The sequence below is a fragment of the Cotesia glomerata genome, linkage group LG5 (assembly GCF_020080835.1).
Source record: "Cotesia glomerata isolate CgM1 linkage group LG5, MPM_Cglom_v2.3, whole genome shotgun sequence".
In the NCBI taxonomy this organism is placed as follows: domain Eukaryota; kingdom Metazoa; phylum Arthropoda; class Insecta; order Hymenoptera; family Braconidae; genus Cotesia; species Cotesia glomerata.
The window spans coordinates 11,789,555-11,816,768 of NC_058162.1; the positions used below are offsets into that span (position 1 = coordinate 11,789,555).

At 31.7% G+C, this 27,214-nt stretch overlaps 2 protein-coding genes across 2 annotated transcripts; one reads left to right on the forward strand and one right to left on the reverse strand.

Moving 5' to 3' along the window:
* The first annotated feature begins 1,308 nt into the window (after nt 1-1,308).
* LOC123264638 (26S proteasome non-ATPase regulatory subunit 4) lies at nt 1,309-4,898 on the forward strand. The gene is made up of 6 exons (XM_044728039.1): nt 1,309-1,438; nt 2,311-2,451; nt 2,535-2,646; nt 2,855-3,229; nt 3,308-3,584; nt 4,572-4,898. Exons 1-6 carry the CDS (start codon nt 1,413-1,415, stop codon nt 4,769-4,771), a joined length of 1,131 nt encoding a protein of 376 aa, XP_044583974.1. The 5' UTR covers nt 1,309-1,412; the 3' UTR covers nt 4,772-4,898.
* Nucleotides 4,899-8,238: 3,340 nt separating this feature from the next.
* Nucleotides 8,239-26,926, reverse strand: LOC123264606 (E3 ubiquitin-protein ligase Ubr3). Its single transcript, XM_044727955.1, has 13 exons — nt 26,829-26,926; nt 26,515-26,699; nt 26,316-26,436; nt 25,707-26,214; nt 23,010-25,417; nt 22,664-22,820; nt 22,395-22,586; nt 19,154-19,300; nt 18,401-18,594; nt 9,309-11,378; nt 8,789-8,920; nt 8,576-8,715; nt 8,239-8,499 (listed from the first exon to the last, which is right to left on the reverse strand). Exons 4-13 carry the CDS (start codon nt 25,942-25,944, stop codon nt 8,382-8,384), a joined length of 5,796 nt encoding a protein of 1,931 aa, XP_044583890.1. The 5' UTR covers nt 25,945-26,214; nt 26,316-26,436; nt 26,515-26,699; nt 26,829-26,926; the 3' UTR covers nt 8,239-8,381.
* Nucleotides 26,927-27,214: the final 288 nt, after the last annotated feature.

Sequence of the window (27,214 nt, forward strand, 5' to 3'; positions counted from 1 at the left end):
TTGATGACAAGAAGAGTACTTTTATTCAATGTGTGATGACGCCACCGAAGTTCAGCAGCAATGCGACGTACTCGGGGCGTGTATGCTCGTTGGGTTGTTTCGAACTCAATCACACATTGGATGCGAGAGACATGTTTCCGGGATCTGTCAATTTTGTCGCCAAGTTGTGCGATGCGCTGTCTCAACCTTGCCTCGATTGAGAGACGATGTCTCTCTCTCGGAAAAGCCGAAACTGCTGCACCATACACAACCTGGTTCACAGCGAGCAGAGTGGAATCCTCCTGGATCTGTGTAAGGAGATCTTCATTGACGTTGTCAAGTTGTTGTTGGGAGTAAGTTATCTTTTTAGATATACTTACTTGCCGTCCTATAAAGGGATTGTTGTTATCCAAGGAGGAACGGCGTCGCTCTTGGTGTAATTGCGCCGGAAAGGAAAGTCTATTAGACTGCCTTCTATCCGGCACAAGCGATCGTCTGTTACGCCGGAGATGAGCGGCATAGTTACGCAGGTGTTTCGGCGTAAAATGTGCTAGCTCTGGATGCATGTCACTCCAAAGAGTGTGCATCCGGGCTATGTAACCGATCATCCCCGGATCGCTGCGCTGGTAACACGCCAAGAGATCGACTCGCAGTTCCTCCGTCCACTTAAAGTTAGTCCTTAAAGCGCCAGTGTCATCATCATTTATCGGGTCCGGTGTGCTCCTCCCACCTGATAAATGGTCCTCATCCGAAAAGGACCATTATTATTATTATTATTATTATTATTATTATTATTATTATTATTATTATTATGTGAAACTATGTTTAAATAGACCGCGCAATTGATCAGAAGTTCGCGCATGCGCAGTAGGATTTCTTTTAAACATGCAGTTGCGTGGGTGTAATTATATTAAAAAATTGATTATAAAAAAAAATACGATCGAACAAACGTTTTTTTTAATCGAACAAACAATATCTATTTAGGATTGATAGAAAAAAAAATTCAAAAGGCAAATATCATAACATTAAGAGCCAGGTTCAGGTTGAAATTTTGAAAATTATTTATAAAAAAACGAACAACGAACAAACAATAAATTTAATCGAAAAATCACGAACAAACGACGAACAAACGATTTAGCAAAAAAAAATTGAAAAAAATTGATCTTCCCCCGCCAATTTAAGAGAGCCGAGTGACGAATGGTTAATTTGTCATTTTTTCTCCTTAACCAAATTTCTTAATATCATAAAATAATTTTGAGTTTAGAAATAGCTATTTACAGAAGGCTGTTTAGTTCTTTAAATTGTCACATGGCGCTAGTCATGTTACGTAGGAGTAAACATACCCCTTCTTCCTTTGTCAAAAGTTAGTCGAGTCATGTTCTCATTCTCGTGTTGAAGTTTTATATGGTATCAATAATAATCAAGAACTAAAAATGGTTCTCGAGAGTACGATGATATGGTAAGTTTTTTATTGTTCATCTATCTGATAATTTTTGAAAAAGTTTTCTTCTACAATCAATTGTATACTATGACGTGATAAATTAATATTTATTAATAAAATATTAGAATTATTTTAAGACATTGGTTATTAAATACGCTAATTTAGAGAAATTTGCTATGAAGTGATGACAATATCTAATAATGTTTTTTTTCTCAGACATTAAATTTTAAAAAATATCTATAAAAGTAGCTCATAAAGTTTAATAAATTTTCTACATGTAAGGTAAAAGCCCCAATAGATGATCATATACTGGTACGTGATCATCTATCGGGGCTTTTACCTTATGGGTATTTTTTCTTTTTTTTTTCCATCATTTGTTCTTCATTAAAGATCAAACACGAAAATAGTTATACGTCTGTTAACTTCGGGATCATTCTTAAGTGACGACACATAATCAGGCATATATTCAGTAATAAAAGTTATTCTGGCATTTTTTTTAACATAATCGTTTGGAGTATTTTTAAATTTTCGTTATAAAAATGGCAAATTTTCAAAAATAGGGAGTTTTTTTTTTAATTATTTTGTATGATGTCTTTGATACGAATCCACCAGTTGAAATCTAATTTAAAAGGTTTGCTTTATTTTTTATTCAGAGGTTAACATCCTAAAGAATTAACTATTTGTTTACCGAATTTCATCGTGACATGAATTTCCCAGGTTGTAGCTTCTATTGTTAGTCAAATGTTGCTAAACTTTATAAACTTATTAACATCTAATTTTTTCGATTGACGAGAAAAATTTTCAATTCTGTATTTTATAATAAAGAATATAAACTAATTATATTCAAACTTATATAAATGTAATTATTAATATTTAATTCAATTTACTAGTGTCGACAACAGCGACTATATGAGAAATGGAGATTTCTTGCCAACAAGACTTCAAGCTCAACAAGACGCTGTCAATTTAGTATGTCATTCAAAAACTCGCTCAAATCCAGAAAATAATGTTGGGTTGATTACGCTTGCTAAGTATGTATTTGTTAAACTACTTAAATTTATAAAAAAAAAAGACTGAACGTTTTTTTTTAATCGGTGTATAATAATTCTTATAGTGTAGAAGTACTTGCTACTTTAACAAGTGACGTAGGACGAATTTTGTCAAAACTACATCAGGTTCAACCTAATGGCAATCTCAACATAATTACTGGGATCAGGATCGCTCATGTAAGTACTATGAAAATGTATTAAAATCAAAAATGAAATCAATTACCAACTATCTTTAAGTTGATTTTATTGAAATAATTTATTTGAACCTAAATTATTTACTTAAAAAATTAAACATAACAACCTAGTGTTGATTTATATACTTTATCATCAGTAATATATTTGTTATAAATAAGAAATTGAATAGATCTTTGGTTTTCTTTTACAGTTGGCGCTCAAGCACCGCCAAGGGAAAAATCATAAGATGAGAATCGTAGCCTTTGTCGGGAGCCCGATTCTATTCGACGAAAAAGAGCTTGTCAAATTAGCAAAGCGCTTAAAGAAAGAAAAAGTCAACGTTGATATTGTCAGTTTCGGTGAAGAAGCTGTTAATAATGATGTATTGACATCATTTATAAATGCTTTAAATGGTAAAGATGGTACTGGAAGTCATCTTGTAACCGTGCCTCCTGGTCCACATCTATCAGACGCTTTAATATCCTCTCCAATAATTCAAGGGGAAGATGGTATGGGTGGTCCGGGAATAAGTGGAAATGCTTTCGAATTTGGCGTAGATCCTAATGAAGATCCAGAACTAGCATTGGTATGATTTTATTTTTATGTAATTTAATTAATATATTTAAAAGTAAATAATTATTAATATTGAATTAAATATGTATAGGCATTGCGAGTTTCTATGGAAGAACAACGACAACGCCAAGAAGAAGAAGCTCGTCATGCTCAAGTTGCAGAAACTGAAGTTAAACCGGAAATAGTTACAGAAACTCCAAATGAAGAAGCTATGCTTAAACGGGCTTTAGCTATGTCACTCGAGGGTACTGAGGAAGTATCGAGCGTACCAGAGACTAATCCCACTTCTAGCCAAGTTCCAGATTTCGCTCGAATGTCCGAAGAAGAACAGATTGCTTTCGCAATGCAAATGTCTATGCAAGATCAACGTAAGTACACAATTTTCAGTTTTTAAAGTGTTCTTACTTTTGTTCTTCTTACTTTTTTACGTTATTCAATTTTTAATTTAATTTTTGGTAAAATTTTCGATTTTTTTTCTGTCTTAAGTTCGCTTATAAAACTAATCTTCTCACGTGGAAGTCAAATTAAATAACATTTTTACTATTAAACAGGAAAGCATTTTTCAAACGACGATAACTTAATAAAAAACTATTGTGTAACGTTTAAAACTCAACAAAATTGAAGAAGATTAGAATATCTAAGAAAGCTTTACGATAAAATTACTAAAAAAAATTCATAAAATTCCATAAACCTTTAAAAGAAAAGAAAAAATTTTGTAAATCATTTTATGGTTTATTTATAGTAACTATGAAACTATTACTGGAAGACTCCTTGACTCAAGAATCGAAAACTAGAAATTTGAAGTATCCGTTTTTGTATTTTCTACGGTAATTTTTTTCCGTTGCAGCGATTTAAAAATTGTGTAAAAAAATTGAGTTTTCTTCATATCTTTCAATTTTTCAACTTTGTGTTTTTAAATTATAAAAAAAAAGCAAATTATCCATTCAATCAGTTCAACTACTAGCTGATATATGTGAAATGGCTAAATCATTGTTTAATTAGTTGATTTAGCCTCCCACTTTGTATCATATTAATGGCAAAAGAATTTCTCCACTCCAATGACAAAAGTATTGTTTAAGCCTGATTCCACGTAACTGGATAATTATGCTAAATTAATCAGTTGGATAAAATTAACGTGTTTTACTTTTTCAACTAGTAAAATTTTACAGATTTAGTCATTTTTAAGCCTTTCCTCTAATAAGTTATACTTTGAGATATCAACTATCCGCGAATCATAGACATATACTCTTTGCGTATTTGTATCTAAAATAAATTTACTCATCTAAAAATTTATTAAATTTTAATTTAATTTTAACTATACCTTAAGATGAAAAATATTGTTTTTATTTTTGTAGAAGACTTTGAGCCTAAAAAAGAAGAAGCCATGGAAGTTGAAGATGACTATGCTGCTGTTATGTCTGATCCTACATTTTTGCAGACAGTTTTAGAAAGTCTTCCTGGTGTTGATCCGCAATCAGAAGCTGTACGTCAAGCCGTTAGTTCCATACAGCAAAATAAAGATAAAGAAAAAGACAAAAATAATGAAAAAAAATAATTTAACATAAAGCACTTGAATTATCTAAATTTACTTGAATTGAATGTACTTTATATAAGATATTGAATACATACAATAATTAGATTGACGCTTTCACAAATACATCCTTTTTCATTTGCATACTGAACTTTTGGACGCATGTTCCTCTGTTTTTATAACTGTTATGTATTAAAGACAAAAACTTTTTAATGCATACATAATTGTATTATCAAATTTTCAAAAACACAAAAAAAAATATAATAAAATCTTAAAGATAGTTTATAATTTTTTTTTTAATTCTTTATTGAATATTTTTATGAATTAAGTCTAAATTAAATTAATAATCTGTATTTTTGGAAAAAATTCTGTATCCTTATAATATAGTTAAACTCTGCATTAAATATCCATTATCAGTGCTTTGCTTTGAAAATCCATTAGCCAGATTACGAGCTCAGTCTAGATAAAGCACAAAGCATATTTTTGTATAAAACTTCAACTCTGAATCTACAGCAATTGTGTTATAAACATCATAAATTAGAAAGATCACTACTTACGTATTTACATTCGTTATTTTTATAAAAATTACTAGAACAATAAAAAAACAGTAAGTATGTAAATGTTTCAGAGTGATGATATACATGCGATAATTAGCTCTACAAAAGTATAACTTTTAGTTAATCAATTAAAAAATTGTAATTTGAAACGGTTCTGCTATTAAATTAAACCGAATGCAATAAAAAAAAAAAAGTGAAATTTTTCAAATAAAAAAAAAAGTTCGAAACACAGTTGATCCTGCTAAACATCCTAAGAACTCTTTGCTGTTTTTAAGCTTGAAGTGCTTGAAAATTCGAATTTTAACGTTTTTTTTAACCTCTTCCAGTCCAGAAACCTAATTTTCCTACAACTTAATCATTAAAATAAACTACGACGCTTGTAACAACTAATACTGGACAATTTGGTTGAATTTAGAGAAAAAAAAAAATTTACGATGTATAAACTCTGATCATTCCTATTAATACATGAAGAGCTAAATATAATTTGATTAACCATAGAAATGATAAACATTTGAAAATACTCGGCACAGGCTGAAACATGGTCATATTATATAATCATATATCACTAACATTACTACTAGAAAACCTGACATCTTCATATGTGATCACATATATTCTTCCTGTATTCCTTAATATGTACCATAAATGGTCATATATAATTCATTTTTTACGATTCAATCATAACTGAAACTTTTATTTGGAGCCTCTGTAGCAGGCTATTGCTATACATACTATTAACTAAATGATTTTTAAACTGGGCAGTGCTAAATATCTTTTCAAAAACTTTATTTTTTTAATTCAAGTAAGTTTGCCAATTAATAGTAGGAAGTGAGAATTCGTCCGATGAGGCATGGGGCACGGGTCTATGCATAAACTACACCCGTGCAGATATTTCATGCGCACGGGGTACGAGCACGGATACAGTGTATGATAGACCCGTGCCTCGTCGGACGAATTCTTTCACTCTTGCTTAGGCTCAATTCAAGACAAGATTGCACTCAAATTTAATGTTGAACTTACTATCCGAGTTTAAATGACCTAAAACATCAGATAAAAAAGTTAAGTTCAAATAGATTTATTTTCTCTATAACCATGCTTTTTTTTTTTAATAGTTGAAATTCGTAAAGCATTTTACCTTCAATCATTCAAATATCAAACGTAACTGTCTACATAAAAAGTAGTAGGCTTCTTTTTAATAGAAAATAAAATTCTTCAAGATCTTTATTTACTAATAATCCTAAACAACATTATTTCTTCAAAAATTTAGCTGCAATTTTATTCATGTCAAATACATGATTTTAAAATCATTAATTAATCATCAAGCTTTATCACAATGAAGAAAGAATTTATGTACTGCCAAAAAAGGTATAATCTTCATAATTATTTAAATGGACCACAAATATAGTAATAAATAATGTTAATATAGTGATTAGAATATTGAAATATTAACTTTTAGACATTTTTTTTTATTAATAATCGATTTAGTTTTGTAAAATTATTGCTATTTATTTTTTATCGCACTTTTTTTTTTTTCAATTGCATGATTCTAATATCTCGAAAAAAAAATTATGTGAATTATAGGAGTAATTATTGAGATGTAGCTACATCAATGTTTATTCTATCTACTTTACGCGCTTAAAATTTTCGAAATCTTCACCGGTTTTTTTTCCTATCGAAAGTAATATTTTTCAAATTCTAAATGATTTTTTTCTGAGATTTAATTTTCGTTGATTATAGTAATATTTTAATTAAAAAAGAAAAATAAACGTTGACCTATGTCCATCGATCTCCAGCACTTTTTTCTAGAGCTCCATGCCATCATTATCTTAAAGTTAATGATTCTGACATTTATATGAATACTAGCGGACCCGACAGACGTTGTCCTGTACACACGTCTTAAATTTAAAAATTTTAAACTTATTCGAATAAGCTATTACAGTTTGGACCGTTTTGATGAAAAGTATTATCAAAACGTTATTACAATATAATATTTTTTCAATTTGGACGTAATTATTTTACCACCATAACACAAAATTTTCGTGAATCTGATCACAACGCCTACTATCCGGTCACACTGAAATTAAGATAAAATATTTTGAAATATTCGATACTGCGATCGCATCGCTGTTTGCTAGATCCAATGTAAGACATTCCAAGGTCAACAACAATTTACAAATGAAAAATTAATTGAATATAATTAATTTTCCCATAGACTGAATTGTGAATCTAAACCATACTAGGATCCATCTGAAGACACAAAAAATTTCATTAAAATCGGTCCAGCCGTTTAGGAGGAGTTCAGTGACAAACACCCGCACAGAAGAAATATATATATATAAAAATTAGTTATAAAAATTTTGCCTAACAAACCGAAATATATTTGTAGTAAAAATAAAGTAAAAATATTACTTTAACTATTTATGTACAAATCTTTTACAGGACTTCTATTTTTTGATTACTCAATATAGTCTATTTTTTATTATTGTTTTACAATGTTTAAATTTACTAAATATTCAATTACATATTTACAGAGAATACATTCAAATAAAAAAATTTTTTATTCAAACTTGAGTATTAATCATTGTTCTAGGCGTCATAATTAATGGCATTATCTGCCGAAAAATAAACAGAATGGCAAGCAATAAAAATAATGCCATTCTTTCAAATATGTTTTCTGTACTCCCAGTGACTAAAAAAGCTTGTTAGTTATTTAATTACCTATCAAGTTATTTAATTTATCAACTTTATAATAACCACCAGATGAGTATTAATTGGTGACTAAAGTATTTATCTTAATTAGTTATCATAGTTCATTAATTATAGTACTATCGTATATTTATTTGCAATAGTATCTAACACGTATCTAATAGATGTATTTATGTTCTTTTAATTGTACTTAAAGTTAATTTTTATTTGTTATTATCTATGAATCAATTTCTGAAAAATTTAATAATTTATTGGTAGTTTTTAATCCATTTTAAAGGTGTCATAAGTAGGAAATCTCAGGTAAATTGTTACAAAAAATGATTACTTTCGTCTGTAAGATTCTGAAATCTAATTGCGTTCGTTAATAATTGTCACAGAGAATCACGGTGCCATACCCATGTTTTTTTTGTATGATCAAAACGGTGTGCAAGCCATTGTTGTTCGAGAAGTTGATATCGTTCTTGACTAAGATATAGAGGTCTACCACGTCTATAATTAAATAAAAATATTGTTCGTTAATTTTATATCTATAATTTTTAAATTCAAAAATTTTTATTATACACACTTTAAATCTTTATCTTCTTCTTCAAAATCGTCTAGGTAGAGAGAGCCCCATAAACAAGCTCTACGTCCTCGTATCACTATTATGTATGTTGATGTTACTACCAAGAAAATACCAGTACCTCCACCACAATCAATTGAGTGCTGTAACCATATAAACTTAATTATTATGTTTATTCAGAAAAAAAAAATTGATAAAAAATGTGAGTGCATTTACCTGAACAGCTTCTCCAATATTTTGTTGTTTACAACATAGTTGTTTCAGACAAACAATCGTTCCACACAGGAGACATATACTGATTTCTGGAGGTACTAAATGACACCTGCAGCACTGTTTTGCGTGATAATACTACAGAAATACATGGAAATAAAATTTTTATGATAATGTAAAGCATACCAAGACACAATAGAGTAGCTGGATAAAGATACAATTACTTTTTAGTTAAAAAAAAAAAAAAAAAAAAAAAAAATAGTTTACTTGTGTTGTATATGGGCGCTTACTATCGAAAAATTGAAAAATTATAATAAGTAGTTTTAAATTAAAACAATGATAATGTTAGTTAAATAAAGTATCTATTAATTAGCACAATATTTTTATGAAATCATGAAGATATAATCTCATATTTTATAGTTTCTATGCGTAACATTTATCAATTATTTAATTTTTTAGTCTTTTTCCAGTACTCTATTAAACTTTGATCCTTATGTATAAAATAATTTATTTACTGCAATATTACCGTAAAAAGTTTTTCGTATTCCCTGGGAAGCTTCAGTAACTTTGGTGGCTGCCAATATATATGCTGATCAACTGCAAGTTTTTTAGCGGCAACTTGACTTCTTCTATAAAAAGCAAGAAGCTGATTGCACCACATTCGAGGAACTTCAACACTAGCGTCTTCATTTTGCCAATTGAGAGCAACAGCTGCGTTAAAACAATCCCAATCCATACCTTCTGTTACTAATTCAAGATAATAAACTAGTCTAACAAATTCTGTTTGAGTTGTTCGTATATCAGGAAGAGATTGAGAGTACAAATGATGACGTAAAAGTGCTGCAATTCGTAAAAATGGCAAACAGAGAGTTTGAATTCTTTGTTCAACTGATTTACTTGATCGAAAAGATGGTTCATCGTCATAAAAGTCGGTATGCTCTAAGTGTCGCATGACTAGATCAAGAATTGATTTAGAAGTCAGTGGAGTCAGCGAAGAATTTCGTTCAGGTAGTTTTCTTATTGTGTCTCTTTCACTTCTAGTCAAAGTAAAGCTTACTTGAACGATAACTTGATAATAAAGAAGATTATAAAGTACTTTTACCACACTTGAAAAATATGTTTGATCGATATGCAATGGTAAAAGAAGAATAAATTGAATAAGAAGTGCAGTAGGATCTCTGAGAAGAAATGGTACTTCTCGTTCATGTGGAGCTATTGCAAGTGGCGTTGCTAAATCTGATGGTAATCCTGATATATATTGCCAAGTTTTATGCACTGGCCAGTTTGTCAAAACTCTTGCATGCATTGCTAAAACGTGAAACAGTGCAACAATACAATCTCGTTTTGGCGTTAATGAAACTGTCTCCTGTAATGACGAACACAACGATCCACCACGTTGAACAAGCTCTACTTCTAAATTGGTTCTAGCAACTGATGTGACAAAAAGAAACAGACTTTGGTGACTAGGTTGACAGTGTTTTTGTTTATACTTTAAGTATGTCGAGGCTGTCATTTCTTCCATGGCCTTTCCCATTGCCACAGATAAATTCGAAGATATTGGATTGCGTTGAATTTCTTTTAGAAAATTATTCAATTCAGAAAGAATAGCTGAAGTAGAAGAATGACGTGATCGGACAATAGCTGAACATTCTCCTAGTTGAGGAGAAAGTGGGAGCACCGAGTTGGCAAGTTGACGACAAAGAGGGCAAAGATATTCACCACGATCTACTGCCAGACTCTGTTGTCTTTGTTGACTTCTTAGTGATTGTCTATAAGCTTTTAAGCAATCTAAGTGAAGGTGATGACCACAAGTTTGCACATGAACTCCACCTTCCCAACCTAAATTAACCGATAATAACCACGATAAAGTATCGAAATGTTTATGCATTTCATCAACTCGATAATCAAAATTAGTGCCTCTAGTGCCATTCTTAGAAATAAGAGTATCATCATCTGAAGTTGGTAATTGAAGTCTTTCAGATTGCTGTCTCTCGTGACCGATCACACTAGTTGCTTGAACTAAAACAACAAGACCCATTGGTTTATCATCGGTACTTGAAGTTGTTCTATTACAAATAACACAATCATATTCCCTTTTACTAGTTAGTTGACTTGATGTTTCACTTTGGTCCCAGTCCATACCAGATGCTCCTGCTTCATCAGTTTCCATTGCTTTTTTCATAAACTGCTTCTGTTGATTGGCAAAATCCGCCATAAGCTTTTGCTGTCTTTCTTTTGCTTTTTTTCGTTTTTCTTCACGCTCTTGATGTTCTCGCGCACGCTGTGCATCTTCACAATCTTTATTTCGAGGCCATAGTTTATTTTTTGTTTCTATTATGTTTTGTTTCAAAGTTGGATCAAGCCTTGAGATTCTTTTAAGTAACTGACCAATAAAGAATGGACCATCACCAATTTTCGATTCTTGTTGTGACGTTGAAAAATTGTTGCTTGCACTATTATCTCCTTCAAAACTAGAGTTCGCAATGTCCTCTGGATTCCAACTATCAGGAACACCGGATAATTGGGAATGAAGTTTTAATAGCAAAGAAATTATATTCTCTCCAGTCTTCAATCCTGCTTGATATACTTGTCCACTCTATAAAGAGTAGTATAACGACGATTAAAATTAAATAATAAATCAGAAATAAATTACACGGAGAAAAAAAAAACCAAATAATATAAGCGCTATGTAACAAACAATTGTTTGTTGTCTGCACACGATTAAGTACTGTACGAAAAGTGCTCAGTACTATCCAGAGAAATCTCAATCGTTTGATCACGTCAGTAGACAACAGTACTCTCTGCATAGTACCCTATCCTGTGCAAATGGTAACTACTTGTTTGCTGCATGGCGTTGATTATTATTTAAACATATCCAACCTTCACTTTTGACAATACAGAAAAGATCTGATACTATGACGATAATGTCAAGTTCTTAAATTTTGTCATTCAGCATGACCGCTTAATATCGTTACTGCCATTCTAAATCGTCGTATCCTACATTTAGAAAATTTTACAGCAGACGGTAAAAACAGTTCATTTTCAACATTGATTAAATGGAGTTCAACGGATGAAAATATTTATTTAAAAATAGTTATTAAACTATTTGACCTTTAAATTTTTAATATGACTTGCAGAATATTATTATGATTCTATTTTTCAAAAAAAGTCAATATGTCAAATTTTGTGGGATAAGACGTATTAAAATGGCAGTATCGATATATTTATACAATATAACAAATTTTTAAAACAAACAATCAAAGTATCTAAATAATTGCTGATCTTAATTTTATTGAAATGTTCTTAAACGAAGATTATGAAAGTTTTTCCCCATTTATCCCTCTCTCCCCCCTTCTCTTATATTTGTTAGATGTAGTTCATTTGGTAGCATAAACGTAGATATAAAAAATTTTTTTCGGTTTAATACCTATTCTCTTGAAAATTACTCGCATATCTATGGCACGCCGTTTTACTATTTAATCAGGTAATATTATTGCAGAACATAAAAAAAAGAAATTTATTTTTAATTTGAAAACAAATTTTTTCAGTGAATTCTTTTTATGTACTGACATAATAAAAATATAATTATTTTATGTCCCGATATAAAATTAAATGCTTATGCATAGGGAGAGGTACTAAAAAACACGAATTATAATTATGTAACAATATAATTATAATGATTAGAAATTATTCTTTATAAAAAATAAAAACATTTTTATTATCTTGTGACATAATTATAATGAATACAATTCAATTATGTTTAAAGATAAAATATATTTTTTTCATTATCAATAGCATAATAAAAAGTATTAAAATGATGTATCTGCATAAAAAAATGGATTAATTTTATTTAAAACAGTTTAAAAATCTTTGCAAAATTTTTATTATGGTTGATCATAATAAAAATTCACAGAATTTAGTAAAAAGTGAAATCATAATGAATATTTCAAAAAAATTTATGACACTACATAATTAAAATTCAGACAATTTTTATTATGTCCCACCATAATTAATTATACCGATAACGAATTTTAATTATCTAGTAACATAAATTTAATTTAAATTTATTATCCTAAAAATAAATTAAATAATAATAATAATACATAAAAATGATCTTGTAATATAATGATATTAAGCAATTAATATTATCTCAATACATAATGTTAATTCAAACATTTCTATGATGTACATCATTTTAATTCTGAATTACTATTATGTACATAATTTTAATTGTAACATTTTTATTATAGTGCGCGTCATTGATTCGTACCGGTTGAAAATTTTATGGTAAAATAGAAAAATAAAAATTTCGACATCTGTAAATAAAGAAATCAACAAAAGGAAAATCTTTATAAGCATCAATTTAAACAAAATTGAAAAAATAATTTACTCAAAATAAATAACTCAAAATATCAATCACGATTTGAATAGAAATTAAAAATATTAGCAATTAAAAGAATTACTCACTTTATAAAATAAATAAAAGTAAATTTAAGATTAAAAAAAAAAGACATCAACATAATTAGATAATTTGAAAATTTATCAAGTATAAATATAGAAATTGTATAAAATAAAATGAACTGAATTCAGACAAGTCAGTAAAAAGACATTTGAATATTTATATTTATAAAAATATTGACAGTTATTAATATGCGAATTCTCAAACAATAGACATCTATAAATATAGACTAGCAAATTTAGAAACCCGTAATTTTAGACATCTGTAAATTTTGATTTATATAAATTCATAAATTAAAACAAAAATACAATTAAATATATAATTGCTTGCAGTTTATGAGTTAATAAAAAATTAAAACAAAACTTCTATAATGCTCGAGAGCACTAGACTACAACCCTTGGATGTTTACGGAGCCGGTTCTCCAGGAGATCACGGATCAGGCAGCGGCGAAATTCTCCGCGCTCCAAAAAATAACCTAGCCAATTTTTTAAATAGCGAGTGTCGTGTTTATCAGAGTTAGCTACTCATGGAGGTTTACGGAGTCGGTTCTCCAGGAGGTCTCGGATTAGACAACGGCGAGATTCCCTGCGCTTCAAAAAATAACCTAGGTAATTTTTAAATAGTGAATGTCGTGTTTATCAGAGTTAGCTACTTATGGAGGTTTTTCGTCCTCCAGGAAATTGCAGATCAGGCAGCGGATAAATTCTTTGTACTGCAAAAAATAACCTAGATATTTTTTAATTAAATATAAAAATTTATTTACAGTTTTGAATCTTCATACACATGTCAATTTTTCAAATGGTTATTTTATTTTTCTGTTTCTGCTTTATTTTATAAAATTCTTTGTTGACAGTCAAAAACAAGCGTTCACGACGTAAGAAAAAATTGTAATCAAATATTAAAAAAAATAATATTAAAAATAAAATTATAACAGAATGCAAAATTTTAGGGAACATATACAACGTCAGTCTGAAGAAATAAATACGCAATTTTGAAAATGTCTAGGTTATTTTTTGGATCGCGGGGAATTCCGCCGCTGCTTAATCCGCAACCTCCTAGAAAAACCGACTCCGTAAACCTCCATGAGTAGCTAACACTGATAAACCCGACACTCGCTATTAAAAAATTGTCTAGGTTATTTTTTGAAGCGTGGGGAATCCCGCCGCTGCCTGATCCGTGATCTCCTGGAGAACCGGCTCCGTAAACATCCAAGGGTTGTAGTCTAGTGCTTCCGAGCATCATAAAAGTTTTGTTTTAATTTTTTATTAGCTCGTAAATTGCAAGCAATTATATATTTAATTGTATTTTTATTTTAATTAATAAATTTATGTAAATCAAAATTTACAGATGTCTAAAATTACGGGTTTATAAATTTGCTAATCTATATTTATAGATGTCTATTGTTTAAGAATTCGTATATTAATAATTGTCAATATTTTTATAAATATAAATATTCAAATGTTTTTTTATTGAATTCTCTGAATTCACAAAGAGACGGCAAGAGTGTGGGGTTCTCAAATCAAACGGAGGTTTCGCGTGTAGTTAGCACTCAGTGAGTGTATTCATACACTCAAACCCTAGAGAGCACTACTTAGCCATTGCCGAGAAAAAAATTCCTAAAGTTTGAAAAAAAAAAAATTTTTTTTTGGTATTAAAATTTAACAAATCGTTATAAACGATTTCTATTGAACTTTTATACATTATTGAATCGTGAATTTAATAATTTTTAACTTTTTAACGATTAGAACTTATAAAAGACGGATGAATGTAAATATAATAAATACAAAAGCCACAGTTCTTCTGAACATTTTTTATAAAATAATATATTAAACACAATGAATATTTATGATAAAATGTTTATAGAATTAGTAATTTTTTCAATCATTCATCTTTAGAAATACACAAATCTGGATGATATTTATCATAAAAACAAGAAAAACACAAATTTCGTTGACAACTTGCATAACAAATAAATGCAGATTTTTTACAGGAGCACAGTGTTTTTAGAATTTCTTCTGAAAAACAAACTTCGTTTACGTTCATAAATATTTCTCGGTGTTCAGATAATTTTGACGCATACCAGGCTATTTGATCATTTTTAAAAAAATTGGAGAAGAGAGCTGATGATGAACAATTGATTGAATTTTAATACAATCTTCACGAGAGTTGATTTTCCGATTTTCTTCAATTAATTGCGAACAATTTTGTATTTTTTTAATTAAATTTTTGACTTGTCTGTAAAAGTAAACATCGCACGGTTGTATTAGTGGAGTACTCTTTGGAGGTATTACTTGAACAGTACAAGTAGACATTTTCTCATCATCTTGAAAAATTTCATCATACATTTCGAGCCTCGTTTGTCCTCCCCAAGAATCGATGAGAAGAAGAAATTTTTCTTTGCCTACGTAAGATTTTAGGCATTTCGTGAGAAAATTATAATATGAAAACATAGTGAGTTTTCCGGATTTTGACGATGTGACGACAACATTTTAATATATTTTCATGTACTCATCAACCTGCTCCTGAACCCTGGGTCGAAATGTATCTGTAATACAACCGTGTAATACAACTTGTATCTGTAATACAACGGTGTAATACAACCGTGCGATGTTTACTTTTACAGACAAGTCAAAAATTTAATTAAAAAAATACAAAATTGTTCGCAATTAATTGAAGAAAATCGGAAAATCAACTCTCGTGAAGATTGTATTAAAATTCAATCAATTGTTCATCATCAGCTCTCTTCTCCAATTTTTTTAAAAATGATCAAATAGCCTAGTATGCGTCAAAATTATCTGAACACCGAGAAATATTTATGAACGTAAACGAAGTTTGTTTTTCAGAAGAAATTCTAAAAACACTGTGCTCCTGTAAAAAAGCTGCATTTATTTGTTATGCAAGTTGTCAACATAATTTGTGTTTTTCTTGTTTTTATGATAAATATCATCCAGGTTTGTGTATTCCTAAAGATGAATGATTGAAAAAATTGCCAATTCTATAAACATTTTATCATGAATATTCATTGTGTTTAATATATTATTTTATAAAAAATGTTTAAAAGAACTGTGGCTTTTGTATTTATTATATTTACATTCCTCCGTCTTTTATAAGTTCTAATCGTTAACCCGTCAGCACTCACGTGAACTTTTCGGTAATATTTACTCTCGTGATGAGAGATTTGCTCACGTTTAATCTGCATGCGGCCGGGCAGCTATACAGTTACGAAGATACACGAACTAGCCCGAACGTTACCGAAAGTAAATTTTTTTTTGTTACACCTATAATCTCGTGATGAGAAGAATGCTCACAATTTCCGAGGCGCATGGGAAAAATATTTTTTTTATAAAATATATATAATATTAAAGCATTTCAAAAGTTCATAATTTGAAAATAGGTAAAATTACTCGAAGGTAGAAAAAATTTCATCTACCCTTTCCATTTGAAAAGAAAAAGTTTTCATTGTTTTAAATCGAGCGTGAGCAAAATGCTTATAACGTGAGTGCTGACGGGTTAAAAAGTTAAAAATTATTAAATTCACGATTCAATAATGTATAAAAGTTCAATAGAAATTGTTTATAACGATTTGTTAAATTTTAATACCAAAAAAAAATTTTTTTTTTTTCAAACTTTAGGAATTTTTTTCTCGGCAATGGCTAAGTAGTGCGCTCTAGGGTTTGAGTGTATGAATACACTCACTGAGTGCTAACTACACGCGAAACCTCCGTTTGATTTGAGAACCCCACACCCTTGCCGTCTCCTTGTCAGTTAATTTTATTTTATTCAATGTCTATGTTTATGTTTAATAAATTTTTAAATTATCCAATTTTATTGTTGTCTGTTTTTTTCAATATTATAAATTTACTATCATTTATTTTGTAAAGTGTGTAATTGTTTTAATCACTAATATTTTTAATTTCTATTTTAATTGTGATTGATATTTTGAGTTATTTATTTTGAGTAAATTATTTTTTAAATTTTGTTTAAATTGATGCTTATAAAGATTTTCCTTTTATTGATTTCTTTATTTACAGATGTCGAAATTTTGATTTTTCTATTTTGCCATAAAATTTTTAACCGGTATGAATCAATGACGCGCACTGTATGTACATAATTGTAATTCTGAATTACTATTATGTACATAATTTTAATTCTGAATTATTATTATGTACATAATTTTAATTCCGAATTTCTATTATGTACATAATTTTAATTATAACATTTTTATTATGTACATAATTTTAATTCTGAATTACTATTATGTACATAATTTTAATTCTGAATTATTATTATGTACACAACTTTAATTATGAATTATTATTATGTACATAATTTTAATTCCGAATTTCTATTATCTACATCATTTTAATTCTGAATTACTATTATGTACATAATTTTAATTCTGAATTTTCATTATGTACATAATTTTAATTCCGAATTTCTATTATGTACATAATTTTAATTCTTATATGCATTAAATTTTAGATTGAAAGAAATTAAAATGTTATAAATAATTACTCCAAAAATATAAATCTACAGAAGCCAATTTAATTTATTTCACGACATAAAAAAAATTGTTAGTTAAAATTTTGTCCTCACATAAGTATTAAACTCTTATTTTTAATTATCATGACACATAATAAAAATATTCTTTTCTGCCCTCCGGCCGGAAAGTGGCAACTTTCTGGCCGCTGCGCTAAACAAAGTTGCCACATTCCGGCTACGTCGAGCAGAAAAATAGTATACACACCTTGGCCAGTAAATAAGAAAGCCTCAGATCACATGTTTGTCAACCTCGGCTTCGCCTCGGCCAACAATTACATGTGATCTGAGACTTTTCTTATTTTACTGGCCTAGGTATGTAATATACTATTTTGTCATCAGCTCAACTCAGAATTTTAATTCTTTGATATATTATTATGACCCTACATAATAATTGTTCCTTAAAAAATTTAAGTATAAACATAAAATTAATCTATTATATTTTGATTATGTTTTAACATAAAATGTGCATTTTTCCTTTTAGTTATTAATTTTAAAATCATTTTTTTCCTTCTATTAAATAGTAAAACGGCGTGCTATACATATCATCAGATCACCCAATCGAATTTAATAATAGTTTTTCAGTAGCAAATACATGTTCAATTTAAAGAAACACTTGCCTGAGATTCTCTGTTCACAATCCGTTGGTGACAATGGGATGTTGAAGGTACAATCTCAGTCGTGCTAACACCAGCAGCACCAAGTCGCGGAAACAAAACTTGCAAAAGATCTACTTCATTGCTTGCTGTTGGGTTAGACGTTCCACGTTGCGGCATACGAGAAAATCTTAACGGTTCGGTCATTGACAAAACTCCTGTTGGAAGCAAATAAAATATAATATTAATCTCAGTAATTAATCTCAATATTTTTAATCTCAGTTATTCAATGTTTATTGGTTACATGGTTAGGTAATATCAACTTTCTCATAATGCTGCTAAAAGCAAGTCAAAATTTGAAAAAAGCACCATCGGCCACACCCGTTATAAAACCGTAAAAATATGACTAATTTTAATTGTAAAGCAATGAAAAGTTTTCTGAAATTTTCATAGGACCCACTAATTGCTTGAGTAAAATATTCGTTAATTAATTATCTTTTAGTTTTTTAATCGAGATGTAGATAAATTTTATTTAATATCATAATTAAATAACTCGTATTCGAAACAACAGTATAATTTCAATCTCTACGCCAAAAACTAAAGAAAAAAATTATAAATTAACTTTTACTCATGAATGGAGCTATTTTGAGAATTTTTATATTAATCTGTTTCTTTTTTTTTTTTTTTTTTTTTTTTTTAAATTGTTTCTTAGTCTATTTCAATATGTACAAATATAATTATATAAATTTAGCTATCTACTTAGAAAGATTGACTTACTAGGAGAATGTGTATCTGGAACAAGAGCCATAGATTCTTCAACAGTTGGCGGCAATGCTCTTTGATGAGCTGGTAGTTCATCATCTTCAATGTTGTCATTAGGTACTTCATCTGCAGGTACAATAGTCAGGTCCCATTCATTCAATGCTAAATGATTATCAACAGAAATGTTACGTAAGTTTCGAGTAAATAATAAGTGAATTTTTAACTTCCCGCTAAGAAAATCGAAGATTTTCGAAAAATCGAGAAGTTATTGTTTTCACCCCGTTTTGCAAAAATCGAGGTTTCAACAGATCTTGACGTTTTGAAGCCCTAAGAAGCTTTTCTGACTATTTTCACGATAATGCCCGTACGTCTGTGTGTGTGTGTGTGTGTTTTATCTTAGGGGAATCCTTCTTACGGATTCCAGGCATAGTTGTTTGGCCTGGATATGTGGCGACTCGACGCAGTGTCATACTAAAACTCGACCCTAACGCCCCTACCCACTAAACCCTAAACCCCTTTTCTTCTTTCCTCTAATCCCTCATGGAAACCGCCGTCAGGCATTACTTCGTGAGGGGAGGATCCAGCTACCGCTATTCCTTCTGGTGGCTAAGGTGTTATTTTTCCTTCCTTCTAGTTTCTGTCATTTGCTCTTTTTCTTTCAATGGAACGCAGCTCTGTAAGCACTTCTGTGGCAAAAGTGCTTGTAGCGTTCCAAGCAGTTTGATTCGACAACATTGCATCTACTATTGTCTCTGGTTGGATTCTCCAGTTCAGGATCCTCTCTAACTCCTCACGCTGAGGATCGAAACGTGGACACACAAAGAAAACGTGCCTTGCGTCCTCAATAACCCCTGGACAAGACGGGCACTCCGGAGAATCGTCGTGCTTAAAGCGGTGCAGATACTCTCGAAAGCACCCATGTCCTGACAACATCTGCGTTAGGTAATAGTTGACTTCACCATGGTTTCGGCTCAGCCAAACGTCGATCTTTGGTATGAGGCGGTGTGTCCATCTTCCTTTTGCTGCGGCGTCCCACTCAAGTTGCCATCGCGAGATGCTGTGCTGCCGTTCTTCTGTTCTTAGTTCTTCAGCGCTCAGTGTAGTTGACCTCTTTCGATGGCAAAGGGCCCGTCTTTCTTTAGCTAAGACTCTAAGCGGCAGAGTTCCAGAAATGACGCACACTGCTTCCTCTGATATTGTTCGGAAGGCGCTGGCTACTCTTAGCGCGCTCAGTCGGTAAACCGGACATGCTTTCCTCCATGATTCTTGGGTCTCAAGTACGTCGGACCAAATGGATATACCATACGTGAGGACCGATGTAACTACTGATGATAGCAATAACCTCCTTGTCTGCTTCGGGCCACCGATGTTGGGCATCAATCGTACTAGGTTAGCCACTACTGCTGATGCTTTGGCGGTCACGTGTTCAACTTGTTGTTTGAAGTTAAGTCGGGAATCGAGCATCACTCCCAGATATCGAATGAATGGTTGGGATGTGATTTCTTGGTCTCCGACGTTTAAATTGATCGTTTCCACCACTTTTCTGCTAGTGATAAGTACAGCCTCGGTCTTCTGTTTAGCCAGTTGTAGGTTTACTGTGTCCATCCACTGGTTAATTCGCTCAAAGGTGATCGTGAACATATGATTTATCTCATCAATATGCTTGGCGACGATTACTACGGCTACGTCGTCCGCGTACGCTACCAGTTTGACATTTCTTGGTAGTTTCAGTCTCAGCAATCCGTTGTACATGATATTCCAGAGAAGTGGACCGAGAACAGAACCCTGCGGGACGCCTCCAGTAACATCATACTCCTTTGGACCATTCTTCGTGTCATATCTAAGGACTCTATTCGTGAAGTAGCTAGCGACTATCCTTCGTAGATATCCTGGTACGTTCATCTCTTGAAGAGCTTGCATGATGCGATCCCAGTTGGCGGAGTTGAAGGCATTTTTGATGTCTAGGGTTGCCACCAGACAATATTTCTTCGTTCCACCCTTCCATCTGGTACCGGCGATTGCGTCTTTGGCTATACCGACAACCAGGTTGATTGCGTCCAGGGTTGATCGTCCTTTTCGAAATCCGTACTGATTGTCTGCTAATAGTGGATCGACAACTGCTTCTATCCTTTGGTGGATTATACGTTCGAGTATCTTACCGGCTGTATCCAACATGCAGAGTGGACGATAAGATGACGGTTCTTCCGGTGGCTTTTTTCCTTTAGGAAGTAGTACCAGCCGTTGTTGTTTCCACTTCCGAGGAAAAATCCCTTCCTTCAAGCAGATGTTGTAGACATCGAGGAATAACGCTGGCGCTGCTTTAATAGATGTTTTCAAGGCAATATTAGGGATTCCGTCCAATCCCGGCGCTTTATTATTCCCGACACGGTTACAAGCTTCCATCGTGTGTGTGTGTGTGTGTGTGTGTGTATGTGTGTGTGTGTGTGTGTGTGTATGTGTGTGTGTGTGTGTGTAAACCTCTCGTAACTTTTGAACGGCTTGACCGATTTCATCGCGGTTGGTGTCATTCGAAAGAGCTTCGCCAAACTTAGATTTCCTGTAAGTTGGAACCGATTCGGACTAGTAGATTTCGAGAAATTGCAAAAAAAGTGACAAAAAAAAATGCTTTTTTTTTTTTTCATTTTTTTCAAATATCTCCAAATTGGCTGAACCGATCAACCTCAAAAACTAATCAGCTCTTAACCTTGAAAACCTGCATCGATCGCCACCAAAAGCGTCAGAATCGGTTGATGCGTTCGTGAGATATCGTTGTCGAAAAAAATCGAAAAAAGTGTTTTTTTGTAATAACTCCGAAATTTTTCATCAGATCAATTTTTTTGTTCAGAATCATTTATAGAGCTTAAAAAACTACATCAATTGCCGCTAACCGCGTGCAAATCGGTCGATTCATTCAAAAGTTATAGCAGTTTGAAAATGAAAAAAATCGTGTTCTATCGAACTTTGATAAGATTTTTGGGCTCGAAGAGCTCAAAAGCATAGGAAAGCTATCTCTTTGAGCTCGGAGGGCTCAAAATAACAAGTAAACTGTATTTTTGAGCTCGAAGAGCTTAAAAGGGTCATAAGTGCAATTTTAAGCGCCTAGGTGTGGAATTAGCGGGAAGTTGCAGGGATGGCCTTCAGGGTCAATCGTTTTCCTAATTTTCTTTTTTTTTTTCAATCAAGAAAAAAATCACCCATCGATTATTATTTAAAAAAAAAATAATATCATCCCTTACCATTTAAATCCTTAACTTACTTTCATTAGTAGGTAGTGCAGGTAATGATCCAGTATCCATAGGCGCAGTTGTATTTCTATGGTCATTGTCAGGTTCACCTAATAACTCCAGGTCCCAAACCTCAGAAGGTTCACCAATTTCTACATCAAAATCATCATTCAACATCAATGAATTTTCAGTAATATCGCTTGTTATTTCCCAGTCTGAGTTGACTATTAAAAGATTGAAAAGAAATGATAGATTTTTAAGTTTGCTAATAAATTTTATATTTTTAATAATGATTTCTTACTTTCAAGGTTGTATTCAGAAGATGAATGGACAAGCTTTGCTCTCGGTATTACGGTTTTTAGATTTTCTATTAAACTATCTGTTTCATACCAATTACTGAAATCCGCATCATTCGCAGCACAAGAAATACTACCAGTGTAAGGGCATAGAGGATTAGCCTGCAATAATATCAATTGTTAAATCAATATAAAACTATGTTTCAATTCAATACAAATAACTTTTTTTAGTGATTTTATCCAATATTATGAACTGAATATGAAATTGTGTTCAGTAAAAATTTTCATATATAATTATGAGTTAGAAAAATAATATATCGACTAGTTAACAAATAGCTTTGATGAACTTACACTTTTTTTCGGAATATCCGAGGTGATTACAGCCATTTCGAGAAGGTATATTAACAATGCCACTATATGCTCTGAAATATTATGATCATTAACAGCTTTATACAGAATCACAAAAACCATAGCATGAAAGACTCGTGATTTAAGTACGATTCTTGGATCATCGTAATCAGGAGATACTGGTGCTGGGTTTCGAAAGGGCGGCCAAAGAGTTGAACTACTTTTAAGTTTTGTAGATTTCACATATTCTGTATAACGATCCATTGACACTTGGTAGTCTCGACGATGAACTGCACGTAATAAAACATAGAGAGGATCATAAAGTTCCTCCCAGACTTTAGGTTTAGGACCATACATGCCTTGTTGCATTGTACCACTGGCTTCAAGATTTGGGGCTTTGTATTGTGCAACTTCTGCAAGGACTGGTTCGAAATCGCGATTAGGAGTTGTGCCACATCGTTCTGGCATAAGATCCATCAGTTGGCTATGTGTTTTATCACCCATGCACAACAAAGTTACCATTTCTAAATGAGAAACTTCTGAATCTGTCAATCCAAGATTTGTTCTTACACTTATCAATGTGGCCAAAAATATAAGACAGCTTTCCATCATGGCCGTATCATGTTCACCAATCAGAAGAATATTTTGCCGTGACCTAACAGTAAACAAACTAAGCCATTCTTTGATATGAAATTTATCAATAACTGTATTTAAGAAAATATCAGGCTGAAGCTTCATTGCACAAATTTGTAATAGGTAAAGATCAGCATCAACCATTGAGTTACAAAAGTTACATTGAATATATGTCATTGCTTGGCCTTTAATCTGTAGCCCATTACGAACCCAAAGACCGTTGAGAATTTCATATAAAGCTACTTGAACTCGTAATGGATGCATCATCAGTAGATGAAGCATATCTGTTGGTGGTAAAAGTTCTTGAAGGGTTACTCCTTGTTGTCGTACAACTTCACACATGAAAACTGCAAAGTAACGATGCAAAGGAATATGAAACGATACATGTAATGCATCACAAACATCAGGACTCGTAAAACCAATAGCGTCCAACCAATCTTGAAGTGCTGTAAGACAAAATGATAAAGCACGTCGACTTACAGATATACTCTCAGGGCCACGAAGATGTGAAACTAAAGCCCACATTGGATAAGCACTGGCTTCAAGTTCAGCGCTAAAAGCAGCATAATATGTAGTTGGTTCAAATTCCACGTGAGCACCCATTTCACGTTGATTAACATTCATACCTTGGAACATAGATAAAAAATCAAACCACATTTCTAATAGTGTGTCATCACTTAAAAACTGAACAGCTACAGGTTTGTGAGATAATACATTATTGAGATCTGATACAAGAGGCCAATAGCAATGCTCTTTCATCACTGGACGACCACAATCGACAACAAAATGAAAATTTTTGTTTGGCGTGTGTAATGTATTTTCGACAAGAATTTTACTCATCATATACTTCAGACTTATAACCATAACATGTAGTAATTTGAGTTGATTTACCATACGTAATGCTAAACGTTCATTGCTAAACAATTGAACACTTACATGGACAACTCGATTACTAAGTGTATCTGGATCATTTGAGCGTTCCAACATCATTGCAATTCTACTGTAATGAAGAACAAACGCTCTTGTGAGGGCTTCTTTATAGTCAGGATCTGGCAACATATTGAGTAAAAGACAAACAAGCTTTTGTGGAAACTCATAAGCAACCGTCCAGAACATCAACTCTTCAAGAAAAGTTGTATGCACTAAGTCTTCTTGAAGAGAAGGACAATCTTTATATTCATCAGGCGGTTCTGGATTTGGTAGAGATTTAATTGCATCTTGATATATACCATGACTTTCTTGACAATATCGATCATACTCTGTCATTCCTGAAGAATTAGCAGGATCCATGAGTCCTCGGTATTTTTGAGGGCTTGTTAACGCTGAAGTCATTACATGACGCATCAAAGCACCCATATGATTAAGGTCAAGGAGCATTGTCAAATAAGCATCAGCATCCTGAATTGCAACTCTGAAATCTGGAGCACTAACTTTGCAATTGTCTCGAAGATGATGTATAAGCCGTAAAATCATACGAGGCATCATTGCCTCTGCGACACACATGAGATCTAATGGTGCTGGAGATTTATCAACCGCTGCTTTTGGCCCATGACGATCACAAAATCCTATTTCTTTCATTACAGATGTATCACCGCAATCACATGCACCTCCAGCTTGACTAAGAAACATATTAAAATCATGGCGATAGTGGTTTCCTTTTTTAAAACACTCTTGACACAATGCCATACAAGGTGATATGCCGCAAGTACGACATCTGTATGCTACAAAGTTTGGAGTCCAAACCAATCCACAGGTAGTTGCATTATCATATAATCTTACTGCAAATAATTAATTAATTATTACTGATGACAGTGCAATTAACTTTAGATATAATAGTTAAACTAAATTTTTACGTTATGTTATGAGTTTTAAATGACGTAAAATTAAGCAAGTGACTAAAGGTACGATATACTTTGCTTGACGATACAGTGGGTAGAAAAACAATGTTTTACTATTACACCGTTTTGTCAAGCATACAATACTTGTAATCACATCTAAGAATTTAATAGATGGGAAGTAAAAAATTATTAGCTCATCTGAAAAAAAATTATGTCTAAAATTTTTTACCAGTATTTGAAAATTCATCTGGAGTCCTCCCTCCGGCCATAAGCCATTTACACCAATCAATAGTTTCCCAATCATCAATAGCTTTCCCTGGACTTAGTAAAGTATCTAATAACTCATTTATTTGCTGTTGTCTAGCATCACTTGAGATTGGATTACAATATTGATCACGAATGTATGCAGCAGCTCCACGTTTTCCTTTATTCATAAGGACTTCAGCTGGACTGAATGCTGATGCCATGATCCTTACTTACTATTTTTCTTCGATTTTTAATCACTTTACGTAACAGTTGGTTTTATTTTTTTTATGATCTTTAAAGAATATTTATTCCCAACGCTTTTACGTTGAGATATATTTCCAATATTTTGAGTCCATTCCCCCATGTCAGTGATATTTATTTTTACTCCGAATCATCAACTGATTTCATAGTGTCACAATTATCATCACCAAACGATGATGAAAACAACTGTTACTTGTATATTTTTTTCAATATCTCGTCATATCACTTAACTTTTTTTTCATGAAAATAAAAAAAATCTATATTTAGAAAAAACGAAATATTCAACAAAACAGAATGTTAAAAACAGAATGATAAAAAAAAAAAAAATTACTTCAATTGAATACCAAGTGCTTTGCGTATACGTGTATTTGTCAACTCAAGAGCTTGTTTGAAGAGAAATTTTTGACGACCCACCTGCCCCAAGTCCTAAAGACTCAGCCGGGTTCTTAAACCTTAATTCACCAATCACAAAAAAAAAAAACGTAATAAAAAAACTTTTGTAACAAACCACAAATATTTTTAGCTCCTACTTCTACAATCTACCATCTCCTTTATTATGTCTTTTAAGAAACATCCTCAGAAATTTAATTCCTGCCTTATCGCCTGGTTCAACAAAGTTTTCGAAGACGTGTAAGTTAACGTCTTATAGGCAACGATGACATCTAAAGGTCGATAACTGTACATAAACTCGGTGTCAAATACCTCACTCCCTCAACTGCAAATAATTTAATTCAACGTTAACTTATGTTGTAATTCTTAGTAAACAATTGTTCGGTTATTTTCCGATAAGTTATATGGTCAACTAACCGGTAAAGTAATTATCCAGAAAATAAACTTCACATACCTTTAAAATTTTATAATTGTAATTTGTAACAAATAAATAGATTCAAATAAAGGAATAAAAAATACTATCAATTTTGATATGTAAGTATCTTTGCTTAAGAAGGGTTTACATTTTTTCTCTCTCTCGCCCTCTATTGGACAAACAAAAGTATCTCTGTCATACTTGTACAACAAATTGAATCTTAAAACGCATTTTATGCATAAATAAATGAAAATTTTCCAAAAAAGCGCTTCGCTCTTCGATAGATAATTTAATTATCTATCGAAGAGCGAAGCGTTTTTTTCGAAATTTTATTACATACATGAGAAAAACACGTTTGAAAATCAACTATCAACCGCTCTAAAGAGCTCTTAAGGCTCTTAAGACTCATGAAATTGGGCTAGTGA